General features: G+C 37.7%; 1 protein-coding gene across 1 annotated transcript in view; it reads right to left on the bottom strand.

Moving 5' to 3' along the window:
* The window catches only part of TRPM6 (transient receptor potential cation channel subfamily M member 6), a 127,072-nt gene extending 104,981 nt beyond the window's left edge, over positions 1 to 22,091 (bottom strand). The window contains exons 1-5 of the mRNA XM_055135132.1: positions 21,994 to 22,091; positions 20,043 to 20,081; positions 11,991 to 12,168; positions 6,011 to 6,224; positions 1,478 to 1,602 (exon numbers count right to left, since the gene is read on the bottom strand). Coding sequence (XP_054991107.1) covers positions 1,478 to 1,602; positions 6,011 to 6,224; positions 11,991 to 12,168; positions 20,043 to 20,081; positions 21,994 to 22,091 — 654 coding nt within the window. The remainder of the gene's footprint in view (positions 1 to 1,477; positions 1,603 to 6,010; positions 6,225 to 11,990; positions 12,169 to 20,042; positions 20,082 to 21,993) is intronic.
* Positions 22,092 to 22,654: the final 563 nt, after the last annotated feature.

The raw sequence follows: 22,654 nt of genomic DNA, 5'->3' as shown, positions 1-22,654 counted from the left end.
GCTAACACTATAAAAAGAAAAAACATGCATCGTGAGGGAAGGACACACTTCCTCCTATAAGCTTCCATAAAGTAACCTGAATCTAATTGATCTTTTGATCACACTACCAAATTACAGAAAAGACAGCAGGTAGAGAAAGAAAGAAATCCTACCACTAGATGTGAAATCTGCAAAATAATCCTGTGGGAAACTCTTCTGGACAAATAACACATTTTCTTCAATAAACTGCTACAAACACACATACACACACACACACACACACACACAAACGGAAGAAAGAAAAGAAAGAAAAAAATCTATAAGCATATTTTAATGTATGTTAAGGTACAAGCATAGAACATGACATAGGAGGTATGTCAACTCACAATGTGTAAGAAATACTTTTTTAAATCATAAAATTGAACAACTAATAAACTTTGAGACCATCAGAAATTTGAAATAGATTGAATGCTTAATACTATTCAGGAATTATTATTAATTTTAAGGTATAATTGTGACAGCATGGCCATATATTTTATTTTTCCATGTATTTTATAATCATTAATGTTTACCAATAAAATTGATGCCTAGAATTTATTTCCAAATACTGGAGAGAAGTTAGGAACAGATGAAACAAAACTGGCTGTGAGTTCATACGTGCTGAAACTGGATATAAGTATATAAAAGTTCAATATTCTAATCTCTCTGTACTACATTTGAAGTTTCCAAAATGAAAATTATACCATAAGTCTTCCATGATTGGTTACCATCTATTTAAGTAATTAAATTAAAAAGCAGATTCAAGAAGTGGGATTTGACTGTTACTTTTTTTGCAAATAATCTTTTCTTCACACTTTGTATATAAACATATGTTGAAAATGCAAAATATTACATACCTAAATAATAATAATGATGTTGGTTGTCTTTCTGCTTCATACATTTTGTAATATCTTGTGTGAGACTTTTGCAAAAAGATAGAGATGAGTCTTATAAACACATAAGACCATTTATTTTAGAAACATAGGCAGATGGAATCCAGGCAACAATATACAGGAATGAAGGAAGCATAGAACAGTATAAGGTAAGGGAAGAGAGCTTGCAAGAACCAAATCACAAATGTCCCTTGTTTCATGATATGTATACCATGACAAGCATGATTAGCACACATGTCTGCAATCAGAGATAAGAATGAGAATAATCACCCATGTAACAGAAATGGTGGCTTGTACCGATCAACATCTGGATACATTTTTTAAATGAAGGTGGATCTGGTTTAAGAAATAATACAAAAATCATTCCAGGATTAGTGCAAAATCTTTGCTGTGAGCACCTATAAATATGGGGTTATAATTTTCTAAGATAGAGAAAAGGAGGCAGTAGAGAGTCAGGAGCGGGTTTGGAATTAGTTCCATCAAGATGTAGATATCCAGAGATCATGCGAGGTTGGCAACTGGATTCAGATTCAGTCCCTGTATTTGTGAAAGGATTGTCTACTTACATCTTTTCCAATAAGATCTCTCTGGTTCTCAATGACACCCCAAGGAGGGATTCCAACCGTCCAGATTTTTCTCAGGGACTGGGAGGAATGGGCTTTCAGGGCATCCCCAACATGTTTGGACACTCCTATGAATAACCAGTTTAGAAGTCAAATTTTAGCTCATGCATCATGCAAAACACTGTGACACTCAGGAAAAGACAAACAGGCAAGTACATGCAAAAGTCTGCTCATAGGGAAAGTTGCAGGCACCCTGGTCTGGGCTTCCTCTACTCCCTCTTGACATCCCTCTCTCCTACTGCTGACCTCTTCGCCTGAACAGTTCTCCTTGTCTTTTGTTCCTCTCTGCTTCCAACCCTGTTCCGACCACACTCTTGCCTGACCAGACTGTCCTGCTCGCCCCACCCTGACATTATCAGTCTTTTCAATAGTTTTGTTCTCTCACCTCCTCTACTGTGCCAGCAAAACACCTGCAGGTGTGTTCCTGTTTCGCCGAGACAAACATACTTAATACTTCTTATAAGAAACAGAGTAGCCAACAGATAGTGAATCTGTACACAATGCACCAAGTGTTTTGCATATATTTCTACTCTACATAGTTAATTCTGGGGCTGGAGCCATAGTACAGTAGGTAGGGCATTTGCCTTGCACACGGCTGACCCAGGTTCGATTCCCGGTATCCCATATGGTCCCCCGAACAATTCCTGAGTGCAGAGCCAGGAGGAACCCCAAGTGTGACCCAAAAAGAAAAGAAAATCATAGTTAATTCTGTAGACAAAGCATGAACACAAAGATGTTATATAACTTGCTAAATATTTAGGCAAGACAAGGTTGGCCATTACAGAACACTAATCCAATATATATGACCTTTTGCTTCTAAATAGTCCCTACTGTGCAATGCAGATTTAAGTTACCATAAAAATGAACAAAAACTCACTTTTAATGGACACTCCCATCTACTCCCTACAGCCTCCCCTTTAGAAAGTGAAACACATATACAACTAAATGAAACACTGAAGAAATATTATCAACCAAAATTGATCATTTATGTTACAGTTCACTCTTGAAGGTATACATTCTATGGGTTTGAAAGAGTATATCATGACATGTCTCATTATTATAATATTATGCAGAGTATTTTGATGACCTAGGAACCCTCTATGTTCTTCCATTTATTCTTCCTTACCCCAACCCATCTCAACCACTGATATTTTTACTGACTATAGTTTTGCTTTTTTTAGAATGTTATATTGTTGCAAATATCAAGTCAGTAGGATTTTGTTTGTTTGGGGGCCACACTTGGCAGTGCTCAGGGCTTACTCCTGGCTTTGCATCAGTGATCACTCTTAGTTGGGCTCAAGGGACCACAAGGGGTGCTGGGTATAGAACCTGGGCCAGCCGCGTACAAGGCAAATGCCCTACCCATTGTCCCATCACTCTGGCCTCAAGTCTGCAGGTTTTTTAAGATTGATTGAATCTAATTTATAATCAAAAGACTGCACTGCACCTCTTATTCTCCTTATCGTTTGACTATATATGCATTTGTCTGTATACACATATATATCATTAGCACAAAAAAAAATAACTGTACATTTACATACACCTGATGACCTAATTGTTTCCCGCTTATCTCCCATCTCTCCCTCCAGTCCATCTGTTACACTGCTTTCAGACCCATTTTCTGGAATAGGAATATCAGACCGTAGACATACTCAATATCAACTGTAATCAATCCACTATAACAGAGGTTTGGATTGCATGGCTTGGCAAGGGTTAATGGCATTGTGCTAATGGTAGCTAACAGTGTTTTAAGTACCCTACATATGATCCTAATAAATTCTGTACATTGGGTTCCTCTATAAAACCAGGTGTTACCATGTCATTTCTCTATTCTTCCCTTGATTAAAAATTCTTAGTATTCCTGGCTACACACAAAATGAAATGTTTACCATTAACATAGCACCACATCTGGGCTCCAGTCGTCCTTGTCGTTCACATTTCTCTGCCATCTGGCACAGCCAGCCAGCAGTTCTATCACCGCTTCCTACACATGCCTCGATATCCCACAGACCCCTGGGCCTGCACTGTCACCTCCATCCAGAGTGTTATTTCCAACACTTCCCAAGCACTAAATCTTTCTCAGAGACTTCCCAGACACTCTGAATTGGAATGTAATTCATCTTCCTCTTCCTTGTACTGTCAAGCCTTTTCTTAGTATCTTAACTATGATCCAGTAGGCATCAACTTTAGTTACTTATTATTTGTCATAGTCATGACCTATTATATACATCTCATTAGACCCTCCATATGCTTTACATTGCATGGATTTTTACTATCATTTAGGATGTTATATTAAGGATAAAGCTTATGTACTGATACACAAAATTACTTGGTATTCAATACATACACAGATATTTATGCATAAGCTCTCAATATGCAGAGCTTCTCAAATCTAAATATATAGAAGAATCATCTAAAGTTATCAAAAGGAAATTTCTGAACCTACCAGAATGGTATGCGACCTGAAACCTGCATTCTCAACAAACTTCCATGGAATACAGAGCTGATCATCCAGGGATTACTCTTAAGTAGACAGGCCTTTAAGAACTATGGCTAAATAACATAGATGCCAATTATTGCTTCAGGAACAGCCAAAGAAAAGTGCCTCATTTCTCAATTTGTCCATATTACTTACCTCTCTAGTCTTCACAATACTGTATTTGTTATCCTTAATTGAGCTTAATGTAAAATATTTTTAAAACAAGTAAAAAAGCTTGTAATAGAGTTATTTATCCAAAAAAAGGGCTCAGCCAAATCTATCTTTCTCTGCAATACTTCTACCATCACTATTCTTGTCTTTTTTAATTAAAAATAAACTAAATGCTCTGTGATACTTAGGACTCTGCCCCTTTACTTCCTTCCAAGAATGTGAAGCAATATTTATCTGAATAAAATGTCCAAGAAGCACTATCAGGTTACCCATTAGTGACAAATCTTTGGTCTGTTTTTTTTTTCAATTATTTGCTTCCTTCATTCCATTTTAGTCAAACAAAATATTTGTTACAGACGTGAGCTGATGCGAACACTCTACATGCAATCATTCTCCCCTACCCTCCAAAACAACAAATAGGCCACCGATGTTTTAGAAACTTCATGTTCTAGAAACTAAGAGACAAAAGTAAACAGCTGAAGTTAATGAATACTTCGTGGTGTGTTGGAATCTGGCATAGATCTTCAAGGAGAAGCAGAATTTAATAGGAAATGGGGCCAGAGAGACAGTGCTTTGGGTCAGGCACTTGCCTTGCATGCACCTACCCTGGGTTCGATCACCAGCATTCCACATGGTTTTCCCAGCCTCATCAGAAATGGTCCCTGAGTGAAGGGACAGAAGTAACCCCAGAGCACAGCTGAGTGTAGGAGTGTAGTCCCCAAACCAAAATGAATAGGAAATGTTGACGAGGCCCAGCTTCTCAAACTGATTGTGTGGGATTTGGCGGTTGGGGGGAGCTGGCAACAGTAAAAGGTTTTTGAACAGACCGTAATCAAAAATGATTTTTGAGGGCTGGAGTGGATAGCACAGGGGGTAGGGCATTTGCCTTGCATGCTGCCAACCCAGGTTTGATTCCCAGCATCCCATATGGTCCCCAAGCACTGCCAGGAGAAATTCCTGAGTGCAGGAGTTAGGAGTATCCCTGTGCATCACCGGGTGTGACCCAAAAAGAAAAAAAATGATCTTCGAAGCCAACCATTAATGAATCCAAGGTGTTTCTGGCAGAACCCAAGTGTAAAAAGTTTAAGAAAGCCTGGACTAGGCATCGCAAATCAAGAGAAAAAGAGAGGACTCTGGGAGCCGCAGGCGAGTCACAGATTAATGAGGAGAGGGTTTGGTGTCTGTCTCTCAACCCTGGCCACAGCTCTTCAAAAGCTCCACCCTATAAAAACTACAATTCACCTGGGGAAGAGATCACATTTCCTCTTTCTAAGACCTTCTAGGAGGTCCCCTCACAGGCAAACAGTTCCTTAACAATCCAAAGAGCAAGAAGTTCTTGGGTGTTATCTTACAAGAAGGATGAGAATCAGGAAAGGTGCAGTGAGTGACATAGCAGCAGTTACTTGGTTCAATACTCCTGCTGCCAATGAGCTCGATCCATCCTTTCACTGATTTCCAGTGCCCGGAAACTTGACAAGACAGCATGAGCTTAGCTAACGCCCACACCCATACACCAACAGGGCACAGATGTGCCCTCTCTAACTTTGCCATGGTCCAAAAACCATGGAAGACTATTTTATTTGAGAGACATTTACCCGAATTGATAGTAAAGTCGCATATTTGTCAAAGGAATGAACACATTCCAATGAAGGTGTATAAGCCTTCGGGATTTAGTTTCCAGGCGCTACATTCTTCATCTACTTCCTTCATGACAGCACACGTTCTGGGAGCTGTGCAGAGCGGGAAATTATGTAGCACTACCTGACTCAGGTAGAAAGTGGAAGTTTAGAAAGAGAGTAAGAGTCAAGTAAGGGATTGTGTCTCACCGGTATTGATGCCTTCAGTTATTATCCATGCTCCTGTTGTCTCTGCAGCTTTGACCAAACCTTGGCTAAAGATCTCTTTAAGTCTGGAAAGCATCTTAAAATTCTGGATGCCTCCATGGACAGAGATGACCAGCTTTGGCAGTTCCATCTTCCACTCCTTCAACATCAAATGTAACAGACGATCCAACTTTGTATCATAAGAAGTTCTAATATACTGGAAGACAGACATATACACATGTACCTAAAACAGTGGAAATACAGGCCAAGAATGGGAACAGAAACACACAGCGGGGCAACTGAAAGCACCAAAACTGGGAAGGAAGTGTCAGAGATGTCTTTCACGTTCGTCAGCATATAATTGAAATGTTTATTTTGAAAGGATCCCACACCCTCTGTAAGTTCCTTCTGGGAATTACACATCACAGCAGGAAGGGGCTTCCTCTGATTTTCAGCATTTGGAAACATGTCTGTAATGTCCAAAGAGATGCAAAAATATTTCAAAACTGGACGATAGCAATATTTCAGCAAACCCATTAAAACAGTTTGAAAAATAAGTGAAATGGAAATTTTTTTAAAAAATGTTTTTCATAACCAGTTCACATTTTGTTTCTCTGTGTAGGGCTTTGTTTTCAGTGTCACGGATCAAACTAAGGTCTCAAATATACACACCACGTGTTTTACTACTGAGCCACATGCCTGGACATATTGCATGATTAAAAATAAAAGCCTTAAATATATACTCTTTATTTATCAGAAATTTTACATCCATGATTTCCCCTCTACATAATTACTGTTCTGAAAGCATTTTTTTTCTGAAAATAAACACTTTTCACAATAGACCCATCTTTGTCAATGCAACCAAAGAAAAAATAATGGAAATCCAAACCAGCAGGTAATCCCAGTTTGCATTTGCCAAAGATCATAGTACACGATTGGTTTTCTTTGTTCCAACAGGTCACACACAAACCACTAAAAAAATACTTAGAGATGAGTTTGTCTTCCTCAAGCATCAGCCAAGTTATAGAGTAAGAAAGAAAGATGGGCAATGATAAACCATGAATCAAACTAAGACAAAAATCTCAGGTTTAGATGGACAAACAACAATCAGGAATGAAGGGCCTGAGAGATAGCACTGTGGGTAAGGCACATACACCTTGCGTTCAGCCAGCCCTAGTTCAATCCCTAGCACTGCACATAATCCCCCTATGTGTGGAGTGACCCCTGAGCATAGAGCCAAAACTACCCCCTGGGCCAGAAATCTTTAGTACAAAGCCAGGACTAATCCCTGAGCATTGACAGGTGTGACCTAACCCCCAGAACCACCACCAAATGTGAGCTATCACCATCAGAGGAAACAGTTCAAAAGGCTGGAGCACAAGCTTTATAGGGGCAGGAGTCCTGGACTTGATCTCTGGTACCACATGATCTCCTGAGCACAGCTAGGAGCCACTCACAAGCCTAGGTATAGGAGCGGGTCTCAAGCAAGACCAGGCCCAGTGCCACCCATACCCATATGAATGATCATATTATCCTCTACACTCTGAAAGCAATATAAAATAACTGAGCAAACTACTAATATCAACATGTTAAAACATAATCCCTTTGTGTCATAATCAAAATATTAAATCTTACTGCACTGTAGCATTGTCATCCAGTTGCTCATCAATTTGCTCAAGTGGGCACCAGTAATGTCTCCATTGTGAGACTTGTGGCTACTGTTTTGGCATATCAAGGGAGCTTGCCAGGCTCTGCCGTGCAGGCGGGATACTCTCGGTAGCTTGCCGGGCTCTCTGAGAGAGACAGAGGAATCCAATCTGGGTTGGCCGCATGCAAGACAAACACCCTATCCGCTGTGCTATCCCCGTGCTCGGGAAATAGCTCAAGTGGGAGAGCTTATGTGTAGCATTTGCAAGGCTCCAAGCTCCACCTCGACCATCATAGAAGCTCTTCAATGCCATCAGGTGTGGTGCTGGTGGTCTACCAAGCATAACTGAACCCCATCACCTCTGGCCCAAGCCAGCCTAAGCTCCTCTGAAATTGAACCCAGGACCCCAATCACGGATTTTTAAATTAATCAAAAATACTAGAATTCAGGGCCAGAGAGATTGTACACAAGGCAGGGCACTTGCCTTGCACACAGGGCCAACCTGCACTCAATCCTTAACATCCCATACACCCCTAATCACTGTCAGGAGAGATCCCTGCATGCAGAGCCAGAAGTAATCCCTGAGCACTGCTGGGTGTGACCCCAAACAAAAACAAATACTAGAACTCCTTAAAAATCAAGGTAGAGCCATCATCACAGAATGTGAATTATAGAAAGAATCTAAAAATAACTAGATTACAAGTGAGAAGACGGAGTTGCTATAGCCTCACTGCATACTTAAGTTGCAGGGAAAAGGCAAGCTGACTTCTGTGAAGTGAGCTACATTGCTCAGAACGGTGAATAAAATAAAAGCATAAGAGATAACTATTGCTTCATTCACCCTCTCTCTCTAGCTCTCCCATCTCTTCCAAATACAAACGCTTTTACTCCGCCAAGAGTTCTCCATAATATAGCCTTGATTAAATAAATCAGCAGTGGCAGAGTTTCCCGACAACAGTTAGACTGTTAACAACATTTTTTCCCCTTCCTCTCTGACTCTCTCACACGGAGTTCTGCTGGATTTACAAAAGAGAAAGGGAAAATGTTTCTTCATGGAACAGATAGAAGGGACAAACAGCTGAGAAGAATGCAATGGCTGAACTCAAGGGCCAGCACTCACAAGCTTTCTCACTGCTCACTGCAAAACTAAAATGCAATTCTGGACTTAGAAAACAAAGCTTCTTTTCTTCGAGAGCTCCAATAAAAGACACTGGATACTGTGGCACAAAAGCCAATTTTTAAGTGTAAAACAAGTTAGTTACTAAAACTTCTGTTTGTTGAAATTTTCCATTTTCCTAAATGTACCATTGGACTGGAGGGCTAGCACAGTGGGTAGGGCTTCTGCCTTGCACGTGGCCAACCCGGGTTCGATTCCTCCATCCCTCTTGGAGAGCCCAGCAAGCTACCGAGACTGTCCCGCCCGCACGGCAGAGGCTGGCAAGCTACCTGTGGCATATTCAATACGCCAAAAACAGTAACAACAAGTCTCACAATGGAGACGTTACTGGTACCCACTCGAGCAAATCGATGAACAACGGGATGGCAATGCAGTGCAGTGCAGTGCTTAAATGTACCGTATTCTCTCTTGACTTTTACACAAGCTCCTAAAAACCAGAGTTCAAATTTTCCCCTGTAACTCACCAGGCACCACTTTCTCATCACTTTTTACTGGTCTCTACTTACACACACACACACACACACACACACACACAAACACACACACACACGAGAGAGAGAGAGAGAGAGAGAGAGAGAGAGAGAGAGAGAGAGAAGAGAGAAAGAGAGAGAGAGAGCAGGAATGAGAGTGAAATGAGCAATCTTCACCTTTTTGTTCTCTCAAATTCTCTACTCCCTTCCCAGAGTACACCCTCCACCCCGCAGCATGGTAATTTCATATATATTTCCTTGACTATGTTAGTTACCTGTAGCATACTTTCTTTGAGGCATAGCAAAATATCAACACCCAATAAACATTTTGTTAAATTGATGAAAAAAATGAGTGAATGATAGTGACTTTAAATAAATATACAAGCTAAAGGAGGAGATCGGCTAGAAAGAGGCCAGGGAATGAGATGAATAAATTTGGACTCCCAGAAACTGAATGACCAGATCAAAACAACAACTAGTTATGCTGTAGCACAGCCAACTTCAAAAAATAACAAGAAGTAAAATTAAGAATGGCTGAAGCAATAATACAGAGGCTACTTGCCTTGCACATGGCCAACCTGGGTGCAATTCGTGAAACCCCTGAGCATTGCCAGGAGTGAGCCCTGAGCACAGAGGCAGGAGTGAGCCCCGAGCACCACCAGATGTGCATGAGCCCACCAATTCTGCACTCGGGCACCCAAGGCTCTCCAAAGAGACTGCAAGCTCATGAGCTGGGGAAGGCAGCTGGAATGGAGGAGGGACCACTAAGTCAACGATGTTTGGAGGGATCACTCAGGACGAGAGATGTGTGCTGAAAGTAGACCAAGGACCAAACATGATGGTCTCTTAGCATCTGTATTGCAACCAGGATGCCCAAAAGTAGAAAGAGAGCAAGAAGAAGGAAGGTGCCTGCCACAGAGGCAGGGGCTGGTATGTGGTGGGGGTGGCAGGAGGGATACTGGGAACATTGCTGGTAGAAAATGAGCACTGGTGGAGGGATGGGTATTTGATCGTTGTATGACGGAAACTCAATCATGAAAGCTTTGAGCTTTGAAACTGCATCTCACAGTGATTCAATTAAAAAATAAAATTTTTTTAAAAAGGGGTTCTGCATGGTAGATTGTGTCCTAGGTGGATTACAGTTTCCTCAAGATGTGATAAACAACACCATCTGAAGAAGCCACAGAAAGAACACCTAGCTAAAGGGAGGGCTTCAAAAAATTAACACAGGAAAATACACAGAGGTCTAGGATGGGGCTCAGTGAGAGGATACAAATCCACAGCCACTGCCATGTCACAGGCACACTGGTCATCATTGAAGTGAAAATTCTGGGGCCTTCTCAGGAGGTGGGAAGGAACAGAATCGTCTAAGTTCTACAGATCCTGTTGCTCCCAAAGCATGTGGCTATGTCTGCCAGTTTGAGATCTCCAAATTCCCCAACACTGACAGCACTCAGAAAATTAGATGGGAAAGTAGCAGAGAAGTCAACTCAGCTCAAAAAACAAAAATAATAAGAGAAGTAAAAAAAAAAAAACAGCTCAGTAAATCCTTAGACAATGACTTTAATGACCCCATTGTGAGATATACCAATTTTGACAAATTTTCTTTTACTGAAGCATTTTTCAATCATCCCACTAGCCATTTTACTGTGACAAGCAATATAAAATAAATTATTGTATGTCTACTTAGAGGGCAGACTTAGATGGTGGCTAGGAAATGGGAGAATGGTAGGAAATGGGAGAAGGTCACACTAGTGCTCTATCATTGAATACCTGAAACAATTGTATTAAGAAAAACTTTGTAAATCACGGTGTTTAAATTTAAAAAAAAAAAGGCTAAAGGGGAAAAACTAAAACTCAGTGGGTAAATTATAAGGAGTTCTATAAAGTGAGTTTCAAAAATAGGATTGGAAGGAGAAATGAGGGTTTCTTTCCTACTGTTTACTTTTGTAATCAGTAAACAAAGTTAAATGTAGGAGGTTTGATAACCAAAAGTCTACGTTTCTACAGAACTAAACAATAAAACTTTTGTCATCATAATTTGTGTTATTTCAAATTGTCATTTGAAATCCTTCCACTTGATGCTCTCACCCAGTTGATTCTGAGCTAGGTATTCCAATACTAGGGCACCGCTAAGTGTTTTCCCAGGGAAGAGATGTCTCAAATAAAGAAGGTGGAGAAGCAGACCTGTCAGTTCCACGCAAGTAAATGTGAAATTTACATGTTAGAGACTAGAAAAAAACTGGTCAAAAATTCCTCCATTCCCTTTCTGAGCAGAGTCTTACATGAACAGGAGGGAGCCAAGTAACCACCATTGAAGGGTGAATTCTCTGGCCAAGTTTCAGCTAAAGGTGGTGCTCAGCAGTGACTTCTCTGCCTTTCTTAAGGGCAGCCCCTTAGCAACTACTTCAGAAGACAATAAGCCTTTCTCTTCTGCAGAGGCCAAAAGCTCATGAAAGCAGTTAGTCAAACAGAGTGGGCCACGCCACACCTAGGAGAGATACAAACAATGCTTCTCAGACATAAAGGAAAACAAAGGGTCAAGATATAATTGTCAAGTGGTCAATAATATGAATCATATCAAACTAGCGATCTGATCACCTATATTTGCACACATATACAGTTTAGAGACATGGAAGAGGCCATTTAAAAAAGAAGACAGTAAAATAAAGGGGATTACTAGCAAACCTTGGAGTGGTAGATGTGCTCTCCATCTTGAAAATTAATAGTGCCAAAGGTATCTGTGGGGCTTCTAGTTGTATGGGTTTCAACAGACCATTGCTCATTTTCACTGTCACTGGCAGCTGAGATGGTCCAGGTGTGATCTACCCCAAGATGCTCTCCAATCAGCCGCCCACAGCAACACCTTAAGAACAAAAATTAATCTCAGAATAGAGAACACAATTTCAGGCTAGAAAATGCATATTGTGTTTTTCTACAGTTTTGTAGGGTATAGCTGCCCTAGACTAACAAGGTCTAAAAATTCAGATTTATATTAGGCTTATGAAACCAGATTGTTTTCTTTGGGGCCAGAGCAATAGTACAGCAGGGAGGGCACTCACCTTGGATGCAGTCAACCTGGGTTCGATCCCCACCATACCACATGTTCCCCTGAACCTACCAGGAGTGATTCCTAGACACAGAGCCAGGAGTAAGCCCTAAATATTGCTGGTGTGGCCCCAAAACCCAAAAAAAAGTTTTTTAACTTTTTTAAAATCCAGATTGTCATCTTACTTTAGAAGCATGCTCAGTGGTTCTCACCCTTAGCTACAGAGTCATTTTGAGAAATATTTTTAAGCATATTAAAATCTTGAGTACACCCTTGTCCCTAAGGTGGAAGAAAGCCCAGTGTTCATTCAGGCCACTGAACAGATGAGCAAATGGTGGTACAAACATACAAATATTATTTGGTCCTTTTTGTTTTAAGTTTTTGGGCCACATCTAGCGATGTTCATAGATTACGCCCAGCTCTGTGCTGAGGGATTACACCTGGCAGGTTCAGGGAACCAGAGTAGATGCGAGGGATCAAACTCAGGGCGGTCCCATTGCAAGACAAATGTCCTACTCACGATACTATCACTCCAGCCTTAAAAAAACAAGAAATATCCCTGTGAAATGATGCTTCATAGAATTGTATAAGAAAAAAACCTCCAACCCCATCAAAAAATGGGGAGCAAAAATGAACAAAAATTTCCTCAAAAAAGAAATACAAATGGCCAAAAGGCATATAAAAAAAATGCTCCACATTGCTATTTGATTTGCTAGGGAGATGCAAATCAAAACAACAATAAGATATCATCTCACACCACAGAGACTGGCACACATTCAAAAGAACAAAAGCAACCAGTGCTGGCATGGATGTGGGGAAAAAAGGACGCTCTTTCACGGTTGGTAAGAATGCCAACTGATCCAGCTTTTCTGGAAAACAATTTGGACAGTCCTTCAAAAACTAGAAATTGAGCTTCTATATGACCCCACAATACCACTTCTGGGAATATATCCTGAGGATGCGAAAAAGCACAGTCGAAATGATATCTGTACCTATATGTTTGTTGTAGCACTGTTCACAATAGGCAAAATCTGGAAAAAAAACCAAGTGCCCTAGAACAAATGACTGGTTAAAGAAACTTTGGTACATCTACACAATGGAATACTATGCAGCTGTTAGGAGAGATGAAGTCATGAAATTTGCTTATAAATGGATAGACATGGAGAGTATCATGCTAAGTGAAATGAGTCAGAGAGAGAGGGACAGACATAGAAGGACTGCACTCATTTGTGGAGTATAGAAGAACATCACATGAGGCTGACACCCAAGGACAGTAGATACAAGGGCCAGGAGGATTGCCCCATAGCTGGAAGACTGCTTCATGAGCAGAGGGGAGAAGGCAGATGGAATAGAGAAGGGATCACTAAGGAAATAATGGCTGGAGGAATCAGTCGGGATGGGAGATGTGTGCCAAAAGTAGATAATGAACCAAACATGATGACCTCCCTCTCAGTGTCTGTGTTGCAAGCCATAATGCCCAAAAGTCGAGACAGTATGGGGAATATTGTCTGCCATGGAGGCAGGGGGAGGGTGGGAGAAGGGGGGGGCATACCCGGGATATCAGTGGTGAGGGATGTGCACTGGTGGAGGAATGGGTGTTTGATCATTACAATTGAGACTGTAACCCAAACATGAAAGCTTGTAACTATCTCACGGTGATTCAATAAGAAAGAAAGAAAGAAAGAAAGAAAGAAAGAAAGAAAGAAAGAAAGAAAGAAAGAAAGAAAGAAAGAAAGAAAGAAAGAAAGAAAGAAAGAAAGAAAGAAAGAAAGAAAGAAAGAAAGAAAGAAAGAAAGAGAGAAAGAAAGAGAGAAAGAAAGAGAGAGAGAAAGAAGAAAGAAAGAAAGAAAGAAAGAAAGAAAGAAAGAAAGAAAGAAAGAAAGAAAGAAAGAAAGAAAGAAAGAAAGAAAGAAAGAAAGAAAGAGAAAGAGAGAGAGAAAGAAGAAAGAAAGAAAGAAAGAAAGAAAGAAAGAAAGAAAGAAAGAAAGAAAGAAAGAAAGAAAGAAAGAAAGAAAGAAAGCAAGCAAGCAAGCAAGCTTCAAAACTGTATACTAAGTGAAATAATCCCATTACAAAAACATAGACCATATAATTCCTTGTAAACAATGCATCTAGGTTAATCAAATTCAGAGGGATAAAAGGTAGAACAGGGGTTGGCCAGGGTAGGAAGACGTCTATAGAGGATAGCTATTTCATGGACAGAGTCTCGATTTTTCAGGAAGGAAGAGATCTGGAGATATTATCTCTGTGATAATATCACACAGATATTATCACTGTGCAATATTATCAATATGCTTACTACCACTGAGCCATACACTCTTAAATGATGAGGACGGTAAAGAAAAACTCCAAATTGTAATTTTAAACATATTCAGTTTATTTTATGTCAACTATACTTCAGCAACACCATTAAAAGAAACAAAAATCTCCAATATATATTTATAGAGCATAAGAAATTATTCTCTTGTAAACATAATATGAACATTAAAAGGAAGAAATGTTAATCTATGGGAGAGAATATAATTTCAAAGAAATGTGTAATTGTAGTATAAGCATGACAAAAGAGCTGTGAAAGAGATTTGATCATAAACACAGTACACAGAAATTAATATATATAACATTTTAAAGGGACAAATTTTATGAATGTTCTTACAGAGCTTCAATTTTGAAAGACTCATTAGCAAAGTCATAATTCCAAATAACTACCAAAATTAAGCAAATTAAACTGTCAAAAACTAGCAAAATCTCAATAGTCATTAATAAAAATGAAACTTAATGATGAATACAGAATGATCAGAAAAGTAAATATTGAATATATGAATTTTTTAATGTTCTGCAATGAAAAACATCGCAGATCAAGAAAAATCATTTATGTGAAATAATGTGAGATCAGGTATTGAAAAGCTAGAGCAAAAAGTAAGGCGCTTGCCTGGCATGTTTTGATTCCTGAGTTTGATTCTTGAGTTGAGTTGGATTCCTGACACCAAACAAGGTCCATAGCCCCTTCAGGAGTAATCTCTGAATATAGAGCCAAGAAAAAGCCCAGAGCATAGCCAAGTGTCATCTCATTGTTCTTCAATTTACTTGAGCGGGCATCAGTAATGTCTCTATTCCTCCCAGCCCTGAGATTTTAGCAGTGTCTCCCTACTGGTCTTTCCCAACGATTGGAGGCTCTTTCAGGGTCAGGGGAATGAGACCTATCGTTACTGTTTTTGGCATATCGAATACGCCACGGGTAGTTTGCCAGGCTCTCTGAGAGGTATGTATATATATGTTACTGTATTTGGGATATTAATATGCCACGGGGAGCTTGCCAGGCTCTCTCGTGCAGGCAATAGACTCTTGGTAGCCTGTCAGGTTCTCCAAGAGGGAGAACTAGGCTATAAGATGTCTGGGAGTTTTATAGTCTCTGGATGTTGGCCGTTGATGGGATTACAGGGCACAGGGGGCAGTCTCTGGACGTGACTGCCTAGCTACTGGAAAAGTGGGGGATCTGGGTGGAAAAGGCCCAGTCCCAATCCGAGCAGCCTTGGAGATCTCAGCCTTGGGTCCCGCACACCTGGGTTCCTCTGGCTCCCCATGCGTGAGAACAAGCATTTATATATATATATATATATATATATGTGTGTGTGTGTGTGTATAAATAATTATATATAATTTTATTTATATTTATTTTATTTATATTATTTATATTATATTTTATATATTATTTATATTATATTATTTTATATATTATTTATAGTAAATTATTATATATTTTATATATTGTTTATATTATAATATTAAATATAATGTTGTTTGTATTATATTTTATTTATAAATAAATATATATTTTTATTTTTATTTATATATATGAAATTTTATATATATTAAATTTTATATAAATGTTTTATATATAACATTTATATATGTGTGCATACATAATATATAAAATAATTTAAATCTATGACATTAGATTTTTATCTAATTAACATTATATTAAAATCTAGCATTAGATTTTTTAATCTATAACATTAGATTAACAATAGTAGTTTAAATATATAACAGGTTTTTTATTAAAATAATTTGAAAAAAGAAAAAAATAATAAAATAAAAATAAGATAATTTGGATCTATAACACTGTTGACAAGTACTGAAAAAATACACCTTCACACCCTTGAGGACACACCAAAAAATTGAGTAACTGGCACCAAAAGAAATCAAGAGTTTCAGTATTACTCATAGCTTCTTATCTAATGCCACCATTTATAAAAATTAATTCTTACTTAACAAAAAGATATATGTAAAAATGTCTACTAGCATTTTCATCTTGACATGTCTTCTTAATTTTTCACACTCTTTACCTACCTGCCTTTCTAAGACATGTAACATTTCTGCCAAATTACATGTAACTGTAACTGGACAAAGAAAATAAAATGAAGTTTATTGTGTAGCCAAAATACTAGTACAACCATGATTCAATAAAGAATCCAAGTTATCTTTTTTAGCCATCATAGTTTATAATCCAAATTATTCAGTTTACAAAAGGACAATTTTTAAAAATGACCAATTTTCAAGGCAAAAGATGACCAGTTTTTGCCAACTTTGAGATAAAACAGAATTTGAAACTATCCAACAGTTTTTGAGGCATTTATGGTAACTATATGTGATAAAAGTAAACCCACTTGAAAATAATGAGACGTCAGATGTCTCCAATAAAGAAATAGAAGCTATTAAAAAAAAAACAAGGGGAAATTATAGAGCTAAAATGAACTTTATCTGAAATTAAATTTCTACTGGATTAACTCATGGGCAGAAGGAGGTAATAAAAAGATGAACCAAATCAAGAGAAATTACTGAATCTATAAGACTGAAAACTATTTTAAAAAATAAATAGAACTATTTATTTTGGGGGGCAATGCCAAAGATCTAATATTTTATCACCAATGTCCCAAAAGGAAAAGGGAAAGAAGACGTAAAGAAAATATATTTGAAAAGATAATTACCAAAACCTTCCCAAATTTTGGTCAAAGAAATATTTCTAGATCCAAGAAGTTCAGTATATTCTAAAGAGGATATCATATTTTCAAACAACATGATCACAGTACTGAAATTAAAAATAAGGTAAAAAATCCTAAAGTTAAAGAACATTTTATTTGTAGGGAAATTAAATTATTTTGAATTTTCTTCAGAAAAATTATGGAGAGTAGAAAACTGAAACAAATTTTTTTTTTTGCTTTTTTTTTTTTGGGGTCACACCTGGCGATGCACAGGGGTTACTCCTGGCTCTGCACTCAGGAATCACCCCTGGCCGTGCTCAGGGGACCAAATGGGATGCTGGGATTCGAACCCGGGTCGGCCGCGTGCAAGGCAAACGCCCTACCCGCTGTGCTATCGCTCCAGCCCCTGAAACAAATTTTTTAATACTGATTTTTTAAAAATCTACCAAATTAGAATTCTGTTCAGTAAAAATATTCTTCACGAATGAAGGTAAAATGCAAATCATTTCTAGTGAAGAAGTATTAGAAGAATATATCACCGCAGACTTTCTCTGAAAGAAATGAAGTAAACTTCTAAAAATCTATACCATAGAGCAACAGAATTTCAGGTATTTAAAGATTTTTTTTCCCTTAAGAGTCAATAAAATACATGTCAGTGAAAATTACTTCTTCCCATTATGTTCTTATATTCGCTTTTAATTTCATAAAAGCTTATATAATTAATAAAAGAAAAATATAGGAAACTATGTTAAACTCTATCATAAAAACTTAAAGTTGTATCTCGCTATAGTCCCTGGCAGTGAACTGTCATCTTTGTCCTTATATGCAATATGATCTGAAATTCCACTAAATGATCCAATAAACCTTCCTAACTTGCTAAAAAATAAATAAATAATAGAAATAGAAAGAAAAATAATATGAAAAAAAGGCTGAGCAGATTAGCCGATTAGAAACTCTTGCCCTGTACTACAGACAAGAGTATTTTTATGTAGAAGTTCTAATCCCCACATGTGAATATATTTTCAGATCAGCCCTAAGCATAGTTTAAAATGCAAATAAATCACTGTTAAAGGTTTTAATGCACTGAAAACTTATTTTTGCCTATAATCTTGAATGACAGCAGGTTTTATAATACTCATTCGGTCTTTGTCCCTATGCCAGAGCGCCTAAAACCTCTGGGCTTTCCAAAGTGATAATAAGAGTAATAAAAGTGCTGGAAGATGAGTCCACTGCAGATAGACAATGATTCAGTCAAGCATGTGAGACAGCCTCCATAAAGCCTCCGAGAACAGAGTTCAGAGAAGTCTGGGGTGCAGAACAGAGGTTGGGAGAACAGCACCCTGGGAGATCACTGAAACTGCCTTCCACACATACTTTAATCCAACTGTTTGCATCCCTTGTAAAATGCTCTCTAATGAACTGCTAAACTGAAGCAAATGTTTTCATCGGTCTGTGAGCACCTCTACCAAAGGAATCAAACCAGTGAAGGGGATCATAAATACCTCTGATCTGAGGTCCATCAGTGAGAAGTACAAGTGACAAAGTATGGACTGACAAAGTATGGCGGGACTGGGGCTATGATGCTATCTCCAGGGAGTTTGGGAATTGAGTTCATAATTAAGGATAAAATGCATGTCAGAATTGGTATCAGATTTAGGGGTTGGTATTCATATATCATGGAGAGTTAACAGTGTTACCAGAAAGCTGAAACAACTTTTATGAATACACTGTAGCACTGTCATCCCCTTGTTCATCGATTTGCTCGAGCAGGCACCAGTAACGTCTCCATTGTGAGATTGTTGTTATTGTTTTTGGCATATCGAATACACCATGGGTAGCTCTGCCATGCGGGCGGGATACTCTCGGTAGCTTGCTGGGCTCTCTGAGAGGGATGGAGGAATTGAACCGGGGTCGGCTGTGTGTAAGGCAAGCACCCTACCCGCTATGCTTTTGCTCCAGCCCTTTTTTTGAATATTGAAAAAAAACCCTACCAAATTAGAATTCTATTCAGTGAAAATATCCTTCATGAATGAAGGTAAAATGCAAATCATTTCTAGTGAACAAGTATTCAGAGACTATCACCAGCAGACTTTCTCTGAAAGAAATGAAGGGAACTTCTGGCTTTAAAAAAAAACTATACCAGAGAGTAACAGAATTTCAGGAATTTTAAAAGTTGTATGTGTATGAAGATATTTATTACAATTACAAAATAGTAAATGAAATTTAATGCATTACATGTATTTCAGCTATAGAAGATTTTTCCAAGGTTCTTGGTCATTGCTTTGGTAATTCATGTAATCTACTATAATCACATAATCACTTTCCTTCAAAAATATCACACATTTCTCTTTTAAAACTTCCCTTGAAGGAAAAATAAATCAATAAATGAAGAGTCAGAAAGAAACCTTGCTCAAAAGGCTAGAGTGTGCAATTTACTTGCAAAGAGATATGGTTTCATCTGAAGCAGCCCTGTCTGTACCCCCAAAATCACATCCAAGAAGAACCCCCCAAGCACTAAACTGGGAGTATCCCTGAGCACCATCAGGTGTGGCAAAGTAATGATATTAAAATTAATAATGAACTTCCCTTGAAGTGTGAAATAGGTTACATTAAAAAAAAATCCACTCATTAAGTGCCTTTTTGAAATCTAAAGACTGCTCCAAAGAGATGAAACAGAGAGCCTAAAAGTCACATCTTATTTATATATCTCACCTGATTAAATTCTGGCAGACCTGGCATCCTGCAGTACATCTAAATAAAAGAAGTAAACGTTCTTAGTTGACTGGTGTATTTAAAAAATATGGAATGCTTACACTATAGCAAAGATTTATTGTCTTCCATGGTCGAAAAACAAAGATATGCTTAGTATTCATATATCATTCCCCAAGCATTTCCTATGTCATTTGCCAAATATAATTACACCACAGCAATTTTGGTGTAATTAACAGATTACTGAATTTGAAGCCAAAATGCCTGAATTTAAAGCTCATTAAATGACTCCTCTAAAAACCTCAGTTTTCACATCCAAAATATCTGTCCCATAAAGCTACCAAAAGAATAATCTGAGGTAATATATATAAACTATCTTACAGTAGCTAATACATTTCATTATGTATAATAATGGTAGCAATTGTTATTTTACCATGAAGACAACAGAATTCTTGAGAATTCTAAAAATTAAGAAAAATATATAGGACTGGGAAGATAGTCCAGGGATTAAGACACTTGCTGTGCACATGACCAACCCCAGTTTTATCCCTGATACTACATGGTACTCTTAGTATTACCATGTAAGGCCCTCAAAGTAAGAAATGGTAAACTGACCATTTTAAACCACAAAACACTGTCAAATCAAGGAAAGAGATCATGACTTAGTTATATCCTTATTACTGTCTCTTTTTCTCCTCCCCACCCTCAACCCAGACTAATATAACATAAGGCATATGTTCTATCACTCTGAGTCATTTCCCCAGCTTTTAATCATATTTTTTGGACTCGAAGTATCTTCTAGATTTGTAGGGGGGAAAGCAAGGTTACCTTGGGATTCTGTAAACATTTTATAAGCAGATAAAATTAGAATTTCCAATCACAGGACTTAGCAACCACAAGGCATTTCTATGAGCAAAGGACTAGCAAATATTTAACAAAGGCAAGAACGCTATTTTAATTATCCCCCAAAAATGTCACACACCTCATCATGGCACCTTCAAAATAACTGGACTTCTAAACTTCGGAAGAATGTAAGGTCAAATGTTTAAAAAAATCTAAAGAAGTTCTGCCTAATTAAGATATTACATATCCATTTTCCTTTCCTTTAAATTTCTTTTCCCCAAGGTCAATGCCACCCAATCTTAATTTCCAGATCTAATTATCCAGGGGGATTTTTCCATAACTTTCTTTCCTATCTTTCACTGGTTGCACTTTTGAACTTTGTCCTATGTTTTAGAGCTTCAATACGGTTAGCAATAATTCAGAATAACCAAACCCAAACCACTTCATTCTGTGGTCTATTATTTGCTCATGCAAAAGGCCTATGGGAGGAAAAGGAAAATAAAATTAAGTCTTTTTTTAACATGATCAGTGTCCTAAAATATCCCACAAATAGCTTCAATTTCTCATGGACACTTCATTAAAAAATAAGGACCATTAAAAAATTTTAATACTTACAAGCTACAATTTTTTGTTCAAAACTACGTGTGATTTTTTTGGTCCAAATATCCAGACAGTGCACTAGATGCTTGTCTGATATATATCCTCCCTGAGAGAGGAACAGAAGGATGGAAAATAGCAGTAAAATCTACAATATTAGCAATAGCTCCATAAGGGTAATATCATTCTTTTTTTGGGGGGGTAATATCATTCTAATAATTTTTATCAAGTTATTAAACAGATGTTTATCAGGAACATGCTGTATGGTAAATATTGTCAGTCACAAGGGGTGGAGTGAAGTATAAAATTGACAAAACTCCTTTTCTTATCAGAAATCTGGTAAAAATTTCCATAATAACATTGTAGTACTTTAATAAAAATGAAAAATTAATTATAACTAAACACTAAGTTTACGCATATTATCATATCCTCTAAATAACTCTTTTTGCCATATTTTCACAATTCTCTAAGTAGTATACTTTCAAAGAAAAAAAAATGAAGTTACAAATTTTACCTGTGAGGGTCCTTTGAGCTGGGTACAATTTTGTTACATTCTCTCTTGTCAAACACTCCTTCAATCCAGTGTTTCTGGGACTGAACAGAAAATGTCATTACTTTTACATTTGAATTATATGAAAAGCAATGTAACACATTAGTTCAGTAGCCAAAATATATTTAAATATCAAGTATACTTATTAAAATAGCAAGAATAATCCCAAAGAGTCCAAAATCTTACTAACTTCCCTTTTAAAAAAGATAGAAACAATTAAGCCAAATGTGAAGACAAATATATTCACAAAGTTATTGGCCCATAGTCTCATCTTAAATGAAAGATGTACAAAATATAGCTAGGAAGTAAAGACATAACAAAGTCTTAATGCTCTCTTAATTCTGCTAAGTCACAATTATAACTTTCATCATAATCTCACAGAGTAAATATCAAACACTCAAGCCTCAAAATTTTTACACATTATGTTTCACTTTGACTACAACTTCATAGGAATCCAGAAAGAGTATCAAAGATGCAGCCTCAGCAAGATTTAAATATACAGTCTAAAAATATCTCATGCCACTTGGCTGTATTACTTCATATTGTATAGAATAACTCTCTACATCCAAGTGGCAAACTGGTGCTCATCTGGGGTCAGAGTGATAGTATAGCGGGTTGATCATTT

This window comes from Sorex araneus, chromosome 1, assembly GCF_027595985.1.
Source record: "Sorex araneus isolate mSorAra2 chromosome 1, mSorAra2.pri, whole genome shotgun sequence".
NCBI lineage: Eukaryota > Metazoa > Chordata > Mammalia > Eulipotyphla > Soricidae > Sorex > Sorex araneus.
Note: the sequence above shows the minus strand (reverse complement) of the source record. Positions and strands in the feature narration are given on the sequence as shown.